This window comes from Cetorhinus maximus, chromosome 8 (assembly GCF_964194155.1).
Source record: "Cetorhinus maximus chromosome 8, sCetMax3.hap1.1, whole genome shotgun sequence".
Taxonomy (NCBI): Eukaryota; Metazoa; Chordata; class Chondrichthyes; order Lamniformes; family Cetorhinidae; genus Cetorhinus; species Cetorhinus maximus.
In genome coordinates this window covers 58,219,737-58,233,089 of record NC_135886.1, presented here as the reverse complement: position 1 = coordinate 58,233,089, position 13,353 = coordinate 58,219,737, and the positions used below count along the sequence as shown (strand labels likewise).

Here is a 13,353-nt window from a genome sequence, read left to right as displayed (position 1 = left end):
TTACGTACGGTATATGTCTCTCCCAGAGTACGTTCAGACCCTGTAAAAACTGTTCCTGTGTACATTGTGTGTCTCTCATGGTGTGGAATCTTGCTCTGTATCATGTGTCCCTGTGCACACTGTCTGTCTCTCCCATGGTAGCATTGGATCTGGTAGCAGGTGGGCTGAAGGGCCTGTTTCTTTGCTGTATAACTCTATGGCTCTATGACTCGATGAGGTGCTATGTGTAGTCTCTCTCTCTCTCTCTTTCTGGGCCAGTCTTTGTAACAAGTGCCCCTGCTTAGAGTTTGTGTCTCTCCCAGTGTTGAGTTGGACTCTACAACACATGTTCCTGTAAAAATGATGTGTCTCTTTAGGAGTAGTGTCAGGATTCTGGAACTATTATTATTATTACTAAAATTATTATGGGGCTGGGACAGAGGGAATAGGAAGACCCTATTGCACTTGACTGAGGGGTTCATAATGAGGGATAGGTTAGAATGAGGAGGTTTAGAGTGGATTAGAGGGGAAATCTTTTTACCGAGAGGGTGGTGGAGGGTCTGGAACTCATTGCCCGAAAGGGTAGTCTAGGCAGAATCCTGCTAACTCAAAAATGAGCTGTAACCCAAAAGGCGAGAGTGGACCAAGAACAGGAAAGTGGGGTTAGGCTGAATGGCTACTTGTCAGTTGATGCAGAATTGATGGGCCAAATGGCCTCTGCCATGCTGTAAATTTCTGTGATGCGAAGGATTCTCTCACCCTCTACCTGTCTCTGTCTCTCTCTCCAACTATACAGGTTTCTCTTCCTCACTGTAATCCTATCTTTCTCTCTCTCTCGCTCTCTCATTTTACAGCTGCATATTTTACTGATCTGAATGAAAAACAAAGCCACTATTGAGAAATTGAAGTTCATCTTAGGCAATAACTTATGGTTGCCGCATGAGTAATTGGAATGGGCAGTTAATGTCTCAACCCAGCTTCAGGATTGGTTGAGAGATGGTTGATAGTGAAATCGCTCCTATTACTGGAATAAACCTCAGAAACGGAGGCACACCTACTCAGTGACGTAGAACAAACCTGCCTTCATGAGCTCTGGGATCAACCTGTGCAACTGCTCACAGCTTGGAGAAGCTGACAGGTCAGTCCACTTTGGATTCTGGTCTGTCTCAAAGGCAAGCATTGGGAAATGATGGAGAACATGGAGCAGAAAAAAGCCAAGGAACCAGGTCCAGAATCAGAGGAAGGGACCTCGGTTGCTCGGAACAGCAAGAACACTGAGGACAGGTGAGAATTTCAACAGAATCTGTGCCTCTATGAGCAGCACCACTCCAGAGACACCAGGACAGTGCTGAGGGAGTGTTGCACTGTCAGAGGATCAGTACTGAGGGTGTGCTGCACTGTCAGAGGGTCAGTACTGAGGGAGTGCTGCACTGTCAGAGGGTTAATACTGAGGGAGTGCTGAACTGTTGGACGGGGAGTACTGAGGGAGTGCTGCACTGTCAAAGGGCCAGAACTGAGGGAGTGCTGCAATGTTGGAGGGACCGAACTGAAGGAGTGCTGCACTCAGTACTGAGGGAGTGCTGCACTGTTAGAGAGTTGGTACTGATGGAGTGATGCACTGTTGGAGGGTAAGTGCTTAGGGAGTGATGCACTGTCAGAGGGTCTGTGCTGAGGGGGTGCTGCACAGTAGGAGGGTCAGTACTGAGGGAGTGCAACAGTATCAGAAGGTCAGTACTGAGGGAGTGCTGCACTCTCAGACAATCAGTACTGAGGTAGTGCTGGACTTTTGAAGGGTCGTCACTGAGGGAGTGCTGCACTGTTGGTGCGTCAGTACTTAGAAAGTGCCGCACTGTCTGAGTTTCAGTACTGAGGGGGTGCTGCACTGTAGGAGGGTCAGTACTGAGGGAGTGCAACAGTATCAGAAGGTCAGTACTGAGGGAGTCCTGCACTGTCAGAGGGCCAGTACGGAGGGAATGTTGCACTGTCAGAGGGTCAGTACTGTGAGAATGCTGCAATGTCAGAGGGTCAGTATTGAGGGAGAGCTGCACGGTCAGATGGTCATTACAGATGGGTCACTGCACTGTCAGAGCATCAGTACTGAGGGAATGCTGCACTGTTGGAGGGTTGGTACTGAGGGGGCGCCGCACTGTCAGAGCGTCAGTACTGAGGGAGTGCTGCACTGTCAGAGAGTTGTTACTGAGGGGGTGCTGCACTGTTGGAGGGTCAGTACTGAGGGAGTGCTGCACTGTCATAGAGTCAGGACTGAGCATGTGCTGCACTGTCAGAGGGTTAGTACTGAGGAGTGCCGCACTGTCTGAGTTTCAGTGCTGAGGGAGTGCTGCACTGTAGGAAGGTCAGTACTGAGGGGGTGCTGCACTGTAGGAGGGTCAGTACTGAGGGAGTGCAACAGTATCAGAAGGTCAGTACTGAGGGAGTCCTGCACTGTCAGAGGGCCAGTACGGAGGGAGTGCTGCACTTTAAGAGGGTCAGTACTGAGGGAGTGTAACAGTATCAGAGGGTCAGCATTAAGGGATTGCTGCAAGGTCATAGTTTCAGTACTAAGGGAGTGCTGCACTGTCAGAGGGTTAGCACTGAGAGAGAGCTGCACTGTCAGAGGATCAGTACTGAGACAGTGCTGCACTGTCACAGGGTCTGTACGGATGGAACACTGCACTGTCAGAGGGTCAGTACTGAAGGAGTTCTGCACTGTTAGATCTTTAATACTGAGGAAATGCTGCACTGTCAGAGGCTCATTACTGTAGGAGTGCTGCAATGTCAGAGGGTCAGTACTGAGGGAGTGCTGTTCTATCGAAGAGTCATCACTGAGGGAGTGCTGCACTGTCAGAGGGACAGTACTGAGGGAGTGCTGCACTGTCAGAGGGTCAGAAATGAGGGAGTGCAACAGTAGCAGAAGATCAGTACTGAGGGAGTGCTGCACTGTCGGAGGATCAGTACTTAAGAAGTGCTACACTACAACAGATTCAGTACTGAAGGAGGACTGCACTGTCAGAGGGTCAGCAACGAGGGAACGCCGCATTGTCGGAGGATCAGTACTGAGGGAGTGCTGCACTGTCGGAGGATCAGTACTTAAGAAGTGCTACACTACAACAGATTCAGTACTGAAGGAGGACTGCACTGTCAGAGGGTCAGCAACGAGGGAACGCCGCATTGTCGGAGGATCAGTACTGAGGGAGTGGTGCGCTGTTGGAGGCACCGAACTGAAGGAGTGCTGCAATGTCAGATGGTCAGTACTGAGCATGTGTTCCACTGTTGGACAGGCAGAACTGAGGGAGTGCAGCACTGTCGGAGGATCAGTACTGAGGGGTGCTGCACTGTCACAGGGTCAGTACTGGAGGAGTGCCGCACTGTCGGAGGTTCAGTACTGAGGGAGTGCTGCACTGTCAGAGGGTCAGTACTGAAGGAGTGTTGCACTGTTGGTAGGTCAGTACAGTGGGAGTGCTGCACGGCTGGAGGGTCACTACTGAGGGAATGCTCCACTGTCAAAGGGTCAGTACAGAGGGGGTGCTGCACTGTCGGAGTGATAGTACACAGGGGTGCTGCACTGTTGGAGGGTACTGAGGGAGTGTGGCACTGAGATATTTGGATTTAACTCTTTTTCTACTTTCCAATAAGGCACTTGCATTTATATGGCACCTTGCATAACAACCAGAATTTTCAAAGTGCTTCCCAGCCAATGAAGTAGTTTTGAAGTGTAGTCACTGTTGTAATGTGGGAAACACAACAGCCAATTTGTGCACAGCAGACGCCCACAAATAGTGATGCTAAGTTGACCAGAAATTCCATTTCTAAATGTTCACTGAGGGATAAGCATTGGCTGGGTCACCAGGGATAACTCCGCTGCTGTTCTGCAAAATAACATGGAATCTTTTATACCCACCCGATCAGCACTTGGGGCTTCAATTTAACATCTCACCTCTGTCAGTGCAGCACTCCCTCAGTACTGACCCCCCAACAGTGTAGCACTCCCTCAATAAAAAACTCTCTGAAAGTGCAGCGCTCCCTCACTACTGACCCTCTGACAGTGCAGTGCTCCCTCAGTACTGACATTCTGACAGTGCAGTGCTCCCTCAGACTGACCCCCTGACAGTGCAGCACTCCCTCAATACTGACCCTATGACATTGCTGCATTCACTCAGTACTGACCCTCGGACAGTGCAACACTCCCTCAGTACTGCCCCTCCGGCAGTGCAGCACAGCACTCCCTCAGTACTGACACTCGACAGTGCAGCATTCGCTCAGCACTGACCCTCTGACAGTGCAGCACTCCCTCAGTACTGACACTTGACAGTTCAGCACTCGCTCAGTACTGACCCTCCGACAGTGCAGCACTCCCTCAGTACTTACCCTCGACAGTGCAGCTCTCCCTTAGTGCTGACCCTCTGGCAGTGCAGCACTCCCTCAGTACTGTTTTGGAGTGTCCACCTGGATTTTTGCGGTCATGTCAATGGGTGGGTGAATGCACAACGTTCTAATTGTGAAGCCAGAGTGATAGCCACTGAACCATGATATTCCTCGTCCAACACTGTGCACCACAGCAAACCTTTTCCCTGCATGCTTGTTATCAAATCATTGAATCATCTCAAAAGTCTCAATTATATCAGCCCCTAATCTTCTGTATTCCAGGAAATAGTAGCTGAGAAATGCAACCCTCTCCATACCCTTTCAGCACACCCCACAGGTGCTGTGCAAGATCTGAATTCCATTCCTCTAAACAGGTACCGAGAGGAGATCTGTAGGACAGTAACATCACTTTCAATCGTTGTGTAGTCCCACTTGCTGGTGATAAAGGTGAAAATTAAATGATGAATTTTTGTTTTTATTTTGTACCTGTACACAGTCCTTTCATGTTTGCTGTATTTGGGCCAGTGGATCTCTCTGATCCTCCACTGTTCCTCACTTCTCGCCATTCATTAAATGTGCTGATCTATTGTAGCTCTAATGTGGATGATCTCACTCATTGACAAGTGGAACTCCACCTGCCACTGTTTTGCTCACTCAATCTGTCAATGCCCTTTTGCAGCTTTCTGCTCCCAGCTTTACTACTTCCTGTGCCATGTAGCTTGGTGTCATCAACAAACTTGGATATGTGCCCCTGTATGTGGGGAAATGTGGCAGCTAACTTGCACACAGCAAGGTCCCTCACACAGGACATCAGGGAAAACCCCCCTTTTTCTGCTTCATTTCCAACTTTCTCTGGACTGTGTGCCCCCTATCTCCCTGGGCTGTGTGCCCCCCTATCTCCCCTGGGCTGTGTGCCCCCCTATCTCCCTGGGCTGTGTGCCCCCCTATCTCCCTGGGCTGTGTGCCCCCCTATCTCCCTGGGCTGTGTGCCCCCCTTTCTCCCCTGGGCTGTGTGCCCCCCTATCTCCCCTGGGCTGTGTGCCCCCCTATCTCCCTGGGCTGTGTGCCCCCCTATCTCCCCTGGGCTGTGTGCCCCCCCTATCTCTCCTGGGCTGTGTGCCCCCCTATCTCCCCTGGGCTGTGTGCCCCCCTATCTCCCCTGGGCTGTGTGCCCCCCTATCTCCCTGGGCTGTGTGCCCCCCTATCTCCCCTGGACTGTGTGCCCCCCCTGTCTTCTCTGGACTGTGTGCCCCCCTGTCTTCTCTGGGCTGTGTGCCCCCCCGTGTCTCCTCTGGGCTGAATGCCCCCCTGTCTTCTCTGGGCTGTGTGCCCCCTGTGTCTCCTCTGGGCTGTGTGCCCCCTGTGTCTCCTCTGGGCTGTGTGCCCCCTGTGTCTCCTCTGGGCTGTGTGCCCCCTGTGTCTCCTCTGGGCTGTGTGCCCCCTGTATCTCCTCTGGGCTGTGTGCCCCCTGTGTCTTCTCTGGGCTGTGTGCCCCCTGTGTCTCCTCTGGGCTGTGTGCCCCCCATGTCTCCTCTGGGCTGTGTGCCCCTTGTGTCTCCTCTAGGCTGGGTGCCCCCCTGTCTTCTCTAGGCTGTGTGCCCCCCTATCTCCTCTGGGCTGTGTGCCCCCCGTGTCTCCTCTGGGCTGTGTGCCCCCCCTATCTCCTCTGGGCTGTGTGCCCCCCTGTCTTCTCTGGGCCATGTGCGCGCCTGTCTTCTCTGCTCAGTCACTCTTCATGTTCCTGTATTGTTTCAGTTTGTGGCTGAATGAACAGGGGTCACCAACTGTGAGACTTCCTGTGCCGTTATTCATTTGCAACACACCTTCCGCCAATCCCTCAGCTTCCTGTTCTCAAAGCACCAGAATGATAACTGCCCTCCGAGACTTAAGATATGAGGAGAGTTTACACAAACTAGGATTTTATTCTCCGGAATTCAGAAGGTTGAGGGATAATTTGAACAATTTGTTCAAAATATTATGGTGAACTGGCAGGGTTGATAGAGACAAACTATTTCCACTTCACGGGGACCCTGGGGGCCAGAGCTTAAACAGTAGAGTCTCTCCTTTCAGGGGTGAAATCAGGAAACAATCTGATGCACAAAAGGTTGTAGAAATTCAGAAGTCTCTTCTGAAAATGGCAACTGATGCTGATTGACTGAAACAACAGGCTTGAGGAACTCAATGAGCTCAGTCCTATTCCTGTGTACAAGATAACACACAGGAAGGGCTCAATGTCTGCATTGCAATCAGACACACCATATAGTGTGCACCAATGGCAGGGTGAATAGAGTGAAAATGGGCACAAAAGTAAGGCAATCACTGTCAATGGCAGAACAACTGAGTGTGAGAAAGATCAGGATAGTGAGGAAAAAATAGAGAAACTCAAATATGATAACAGGGAGACAAACAGAATGAAGGGAAGTGGCCACACAGAATGAAAGCCAGGAAATTAAAGAAAGTGAGGTAGGTGAACAGAAAGATACACTGTCCCCATCAAACACTCCCAGGACAGGTACAGCACAGGGTTAGATACAGAGTTAGGCTCTATCTACACTGTCCCCATCAAACACTCCCAGGGCAGGGACAGCACGGGGTTAGATACAGAGTTAGGCTCTATCTACACTGTCCCCATCAAACCCTCCCAGGACAGGTACAGCATGGGGTTAGATACAGAGTAAATCTCCCTCTACACTGTCCCCATCAAACACTCCCAGGGCAGGGACAGCACAGGGTTAGATACAGAGTAAATCTCCCTCTACACTGTCCCCATCAAACACTCCCAGGGCAGGTACAGCATGGGGTTAGACACAGAGTAAATCTCCCTCTACACTGTCCCCATCAAACACTCCCAGGGCAGGTATAGGATGGGGTTAGATACAGAGTAAATCTCCCTCTACACTGTCCCCATCAAACACTCCCAGGGCAGGTATAGGATGGGGTTAGATACAGAGTAAATCTCCCTCTACACTGTCCCCATCAAACACTCCTACAGCAGGTACAGCGCGGGGTTAGATACAGAGTGAAATGCAATGAATGAACCCACCCAGAGTCCATGTGCCATCGCAATGCTGCTGACTCTAGTTAAGCTGACCTCTTTGTATTTGTCCATAGCCTGTCTCGGAACACCACTTTCCAGAAGCCCAAATTCATGCGATTGAAGAACTGGGAGAGCGGGATCCTGTTGTATGACACGCTGCACCAACAGACAATCAAGGTGTGACCCTGTTTCAGTAGCTATGGCCTCAGGGTTGGGGGAGGGGCTATGGCGTCATCAGACCTTAGGTGGGGAGGGGAAGACGAGGTCAACATCAAAGTCAAGGGGGCAGGTGCCACTTCCATGTGGGTAAGTGTGAGATCATCCACTTCAGAACAAAGATAGTTCAGTGAAATCTGTGATAAACTAGGAATTGCAGAGGAGCTGAGAGATCTCTAGATCCATGTACCATCTGTCTATAATTAGTAATAGTCCCCAAGGAACTGTAGGCATCTCTCTGTTTCTGAGAGAGATAAGTAATAATTTGAGGGGAATAGTTCTGCATCAAGCAGTCCTGACCCAGAGTCTCTACCACTCTTACTGCCTGCCATTCTCATGTCAGAGTGTAAGAGGCTGATTATCACTTGTTTGATCACATCACTAACATTCCTTCTGTGGCAAGCAAGGTCTGGGGCGAGTCTTGCACCCGGAACCCGTGGTTCAAAGGCAGGTCTGCTACCCACCGTCCCACAAGAACTCCCCAATCCATGTATAGAATACACAAAAAGCTGGTGGTCAAGGATAAAGACATGCAAAAAACAGGCAAGCAGAAAATTAGCTTTACTTTAAGGCCTGGAATACAAAGGAGGGGATAGGTACAGGAGCTGACACTGAGATTCACACTGACCATACAGGAGCTGACACTGAGACTCGCATGGACTGTACAGGAGCTGACACTGAGACTCAAATGGACTGTACAGGAGCTGACACTGAGACTCAAATGGACTGTACAGGAGCTGACACTGAGACACACACGGACTGAACAGGAGCTGACACTGAGATACACACGGACTGTACAGGAGCTGACACTGAGACACACAAGGACTATACAGGAGCTGACACTGAGACACACATGGTCTGTACAGGAGCTGACACTGAGACTCGCATGGACTGTACAGGGGCTGACACTGAGACTCAAATGGACTGTACAGGAGATGGTACTGAGACAAAAATGGACTGTACAGGAGCTGACACTGAGACACACACGGACTGAACAGGAGCTGACACTGAGACACACACGGACTGTACAGGAGCTGACACTGAGACTCAAATGGACTGTACAGGAGCTGACACTGAGACACACACGGACTGAACAGGAGCTGACACTGAGATACACACGGACTGTACAGGAGCTGACACTGAGACACACAAGGACTATACAGGAGCTGACACTGAGACACACATGGTCTGTACAGGAGCTGACACTGAGACTCGCATGGACTGTACAGGGGCTGACACTGAGACTCAAATGGACTGTACAGGAGCTGACACTGAGACTCAAATGGACTGTACAGGAGCTGACACTGAGACACACACGGACTGAACAGGAGCTGACACTGAGACACACACGGACTGTACAGGAGCTGACACTGAGACTCAAATGGACTGTACAGGAGCTGACACTGAGACACACACGGACTGAACAGGAGCTGACACTGAGATACACACGGACTGTACAGGAGCTGACACTGAGACACACAAGGACTATACAGGAGCTGACACTGAGACACACATGGTCTGTACAGGAGCTGACACTGAGACTCGCATGGACTGTACAGGGGCTGACACTGAGACTCAAATGGACTGTACAGGAGCTGACACTGAGACTCAAATGGACTGTACAGGAGCTGACACTGAGACACACACGGACTGAACAGGAGCTGACACTGAGACACACACGGACTGAACAGGAGCTGACACTGAGATACACACGGACTGAACAGGAGCTGACACTGAGATACACACGGACTGTACAGGAGCTGACACTGAGACTCGCATGGACTGTACAGGGGCTGACACTGAGACTCAAATGGACTGTACAGGAGATGGTACTGAGACAAAAATGGACTATACAGAAGCTGACACTGAGATATACACAGACCGTACAGGAGCTGACACTGAGACTCACACGGACTGTACAGGAGCTGACACTGAGACTCACACGGACTGTACAGGAGCTGACACTGAGACACACACGGACCGTACAGGAGCTGGCACTGAGACTCACACAGACTGTACAGGAGCTGACACTGAGACACACACGGACTGTACAGGAGCTGACACTGAGACTCACACAGACTGTACAGGAGCTGACACTGAGACACACACGGACTGTACAGGAGCTGACACTGAGACACACACGGACCGTACAGGAGCTGGCACTCAGACTCACAGGAACTGGACAAGAGCTGACACTGAGACAAAAATGGACCATACAGAAGCTGACACTGAGACACACACAGACTGTACACTCAGACTCATACATGAACCGCACAGGAGCTGACACTGAGACACACACAGACCATTCAGGGGCTGACACTGAGACTCACATGGACTGTACAGTAGCTGACACTGAGTCTTACAAGAACTGTACAGGAGCTGACACTGAGACTCACAGGGACTGGACAAGAGCTGACACTGAGACAGATACGGACTATACAGGGGCTCACACTGAGGCTCACATGGACTGTACAGGAGCTCACACTGAGAGACACATGGACCTTAGAGGAACTGACACTGAGACACCCACACAGACATTACACGAATTGATAATGAGACACACATATGGACCATGCAGGAGCTGACACTGAGACCCACTCAAAACATACAGGAGCTGACAGTGAGACTCACACGGAACACACAGGAGCTGAAACTGAGACTCACACAGACCGTACAGGAGCTGAAACTGAGACACACACGGACCGTACAGGAGCTGAAACTGAGACACACACGGACTGTACAGAAGCTGACACTGAGACACACACGGACTGTACAGAAGCTGACACTGAGACACACACGGTCTGTACAGGAGCTGACACTGAGACTCACACGGACCGTACAGGAGCTGAAACTGAGACACACGCAAAACCTACAGGAGCTGACAGTGAGACTTACACGGAACATACAGGAGCTGAAACTGAGACTCACACAGACCGTACAGGAGCTGAAACTGAGACACACACGGACTGTACAGGAGCTGACACTGAGACTCACAAGAACTGTACAGGAGCTGACACTGAGACACGCACGGACTGTACAGGAGCTGACACTGAGACACACACAAGGACCCATACAGGAGCTTACACTGAGGCTCACATGGACTGTACAGGAGCTGACACTGAGACTCATACGGACCATACAGGAGCTGACACTGAGACTCACACGGACTGTACAGGAGCTGACACAGAGACACACACGGACTGTACAGGAGCTGACACTGAGAGACACACAAGGATCCATACAGGAGCTGACACTGAGACTCACATGGACTGTACAGGTGCTGACACTGAGACTCACATGAGCTGTACAGGAGCTGACACTGACACACACACAAGGACCCATACAGGAGCTGACACTGAGACTCACATGGACCGTACAGAAGCTGACACTGAGACACACACGGGCCGAACAGGAGCTGACACTGAGACTCACATGGACTGTACAGGAGCTGACACTGAGACTCACACGGGCCGAACAGGAGCTGACACTGAGACTCACATGGACTGTACAGGAGCTGACACTGAGACTCACATGGACCGTACAGGAGCTGACATTGACACACATACAAGGACCCATACAGGAGCTGACACTGAGACTCACATGGACTGTACAGGAGCTGACACTGAGCCTCACATGGACCGTACAGGAGCTGACATTGACACACATACAAGGACCCATACAGAGCTGACACCGAGATTCACATGGACCGTAGAGGAGCTGACACTGAGACTCACATGGACTGTACAGGAACTGACACTGAGACATACACACACAGAACGTATAGGAGCTGAAACTAGGACGCGCAAAGACTGTACAGGAGCTGACACTGAGACACATACATGGACCGTACAGGAGCTGAAACTGAGACACACGCAAAACCTACAGGAGCTGACAGTGAGACTTACACGGAACATACAGGAGCTGAAACTGAGACTCACACAGACCGTACAGGAGCTGAAACTGAGACACACACGGACTGTACAGGAGCTGACACTGAGACTCACAAGAACTGTACAGGAGCTGACACTGAGACACGCACGGACTGTACAGGAGCTGACACTGAGACACACACAAGGACCCATACAGGAGCTGACACTGAGACACACACGGACCGTACAGGAGCTGACACTGAGACTCATACGGACCATACAGGAGCTGACACTGAGACACACACGGACCGTACAGGAGCTGACACTGAGACTCACACAGACTGTACAGGAGCTGACACTGAGACACACACGGACCGTACAGGAGCTGACACTGAGACTCACACAGACTGTACAGGAGCTGACACTGAGACTCACACGGACTGTACAGGAGCTGACACTGAGACACACACGGACTGTACAGGAGCTGACACTGAGACTCACACGGACCGTACAGGAGCTGGCACTGAGACTCACACAGACTGTACAGGAGCTGACACTGAGACTCACACGGACTGTACAGGAGCTGACACTGAGACACACACGGACTGTACAGGAGCTGACACTGAGACTCACACAGACTGTACAGGAGCTGACACTGAGACACACACGGACTGTACAGGAGCTGACACTGAGACACACACGGACCGTACAGGAGCTGGCACTCAGACTCACAGGAACTGGACAAGAGCTGACACTGAGACAAAAATGGACCATACAGAAGCTGACACTGAGACACACACAGACTGTACACTCAGACTCATACATGAACCGCACAGGAGCTGACACTGAGACACACACAGACCATTCAGGGGCTGACACTGAGACTCACATGGACTGTACAGTAGCTGACACTGAGTCTTACAAGAACTGTACAGGAGCTGACACTGAGACTCACAGGGACTGGACAAGAGCTGACACTGAGACAGATACGGACTATACAGGGGCTCACACTGAGGCTCACATGGACTGTACAGGAGCTCACACTGAGAGACACATGGACCTTAGAGGAACTGACACTGAGACACCCACACAGACATTACACGAATTGATAATGAGACACACATATGGACCATGCAGGAGCTGACACTGAGACCCACTCAAAACATACAGGAGCTGACAGTGAGACTCACACGGAACACACAGGAGCTGAAACTGAGACTCACACAGACCGTACAGGAGCTGAAACTGAGACACACACGGACCGTACAGGAGCTGAAACTGAGACACACACGGACTGTACAGAAGCTGACACTGAGACACACACGGACTGTACAGAAGCTGACACTGAGACACACACGGTCTGTACAGGAGCTGACACTGAGACTCACACGGACCGTACAGGAGCTGAAACTGAGACACACGCAAAACCTACAGGAGCTGACAGTGAGACTTACACGGAACATACAGGAGCTGAAACTGAGACTCACACAGACCGTACAGGAGCTGAAACTGAGACACACACGGACTGTACAGGAGCTGACACTGAGACTCACAAGAACTGTACAGGAGCTGACACTGAGACACGCACGGACTGTACAGGAGCTGACACTGAGACACACACAAGGACCCATACAGGAGCTTACACTGAGGCTCACATGGACTGTACAGGAGCTGACACTGAGACTCATACGGACCATACAGGAGCTGACACTGAGACTCACACGGACTGTACAGGAGCTGACACAGAGACACACACGGACTGTACAGGAGCTGACACTGAGAGACACACAAGGATCCATACAGGAGCTGACACTGAGACTCACATGGACTGTACAGGTGCTGACACTGAGACTCACATGAGCTGTACAGGAGCTGACACTGACACACACA

At 51.1% G+C, this 13,353-nt stretch overlaps 1 protein-coding gene across 1 annotated transcript in view; it reads left to right on the top strand.

Moving 5' to 3' along the window:
* The first annotated feature begins 1,044 nt into the window (after positions 1-1,044).
* Positions 1,045-13,353, top strand: part of LOC144683185 (nitric oxide synthase 3-like) — a 71,256-nt gene continuing 58,947 nt past the window's right edge. The window contains exons 1-2 of the mRNA XM_078546147.1: positions 1,045-1,263; positions 7,453-7,555. Coding sequence (XP_078402273.1) covers positions 1,166-1,263; positions 7,453-7,555 — 201 coding nt within the window. The 5' untranslated portion in view covers positions 1,045-1,165. The remainder of the gene's footprint in view (positions 1,264-7,452; positions 7,556-13,353) is intronic.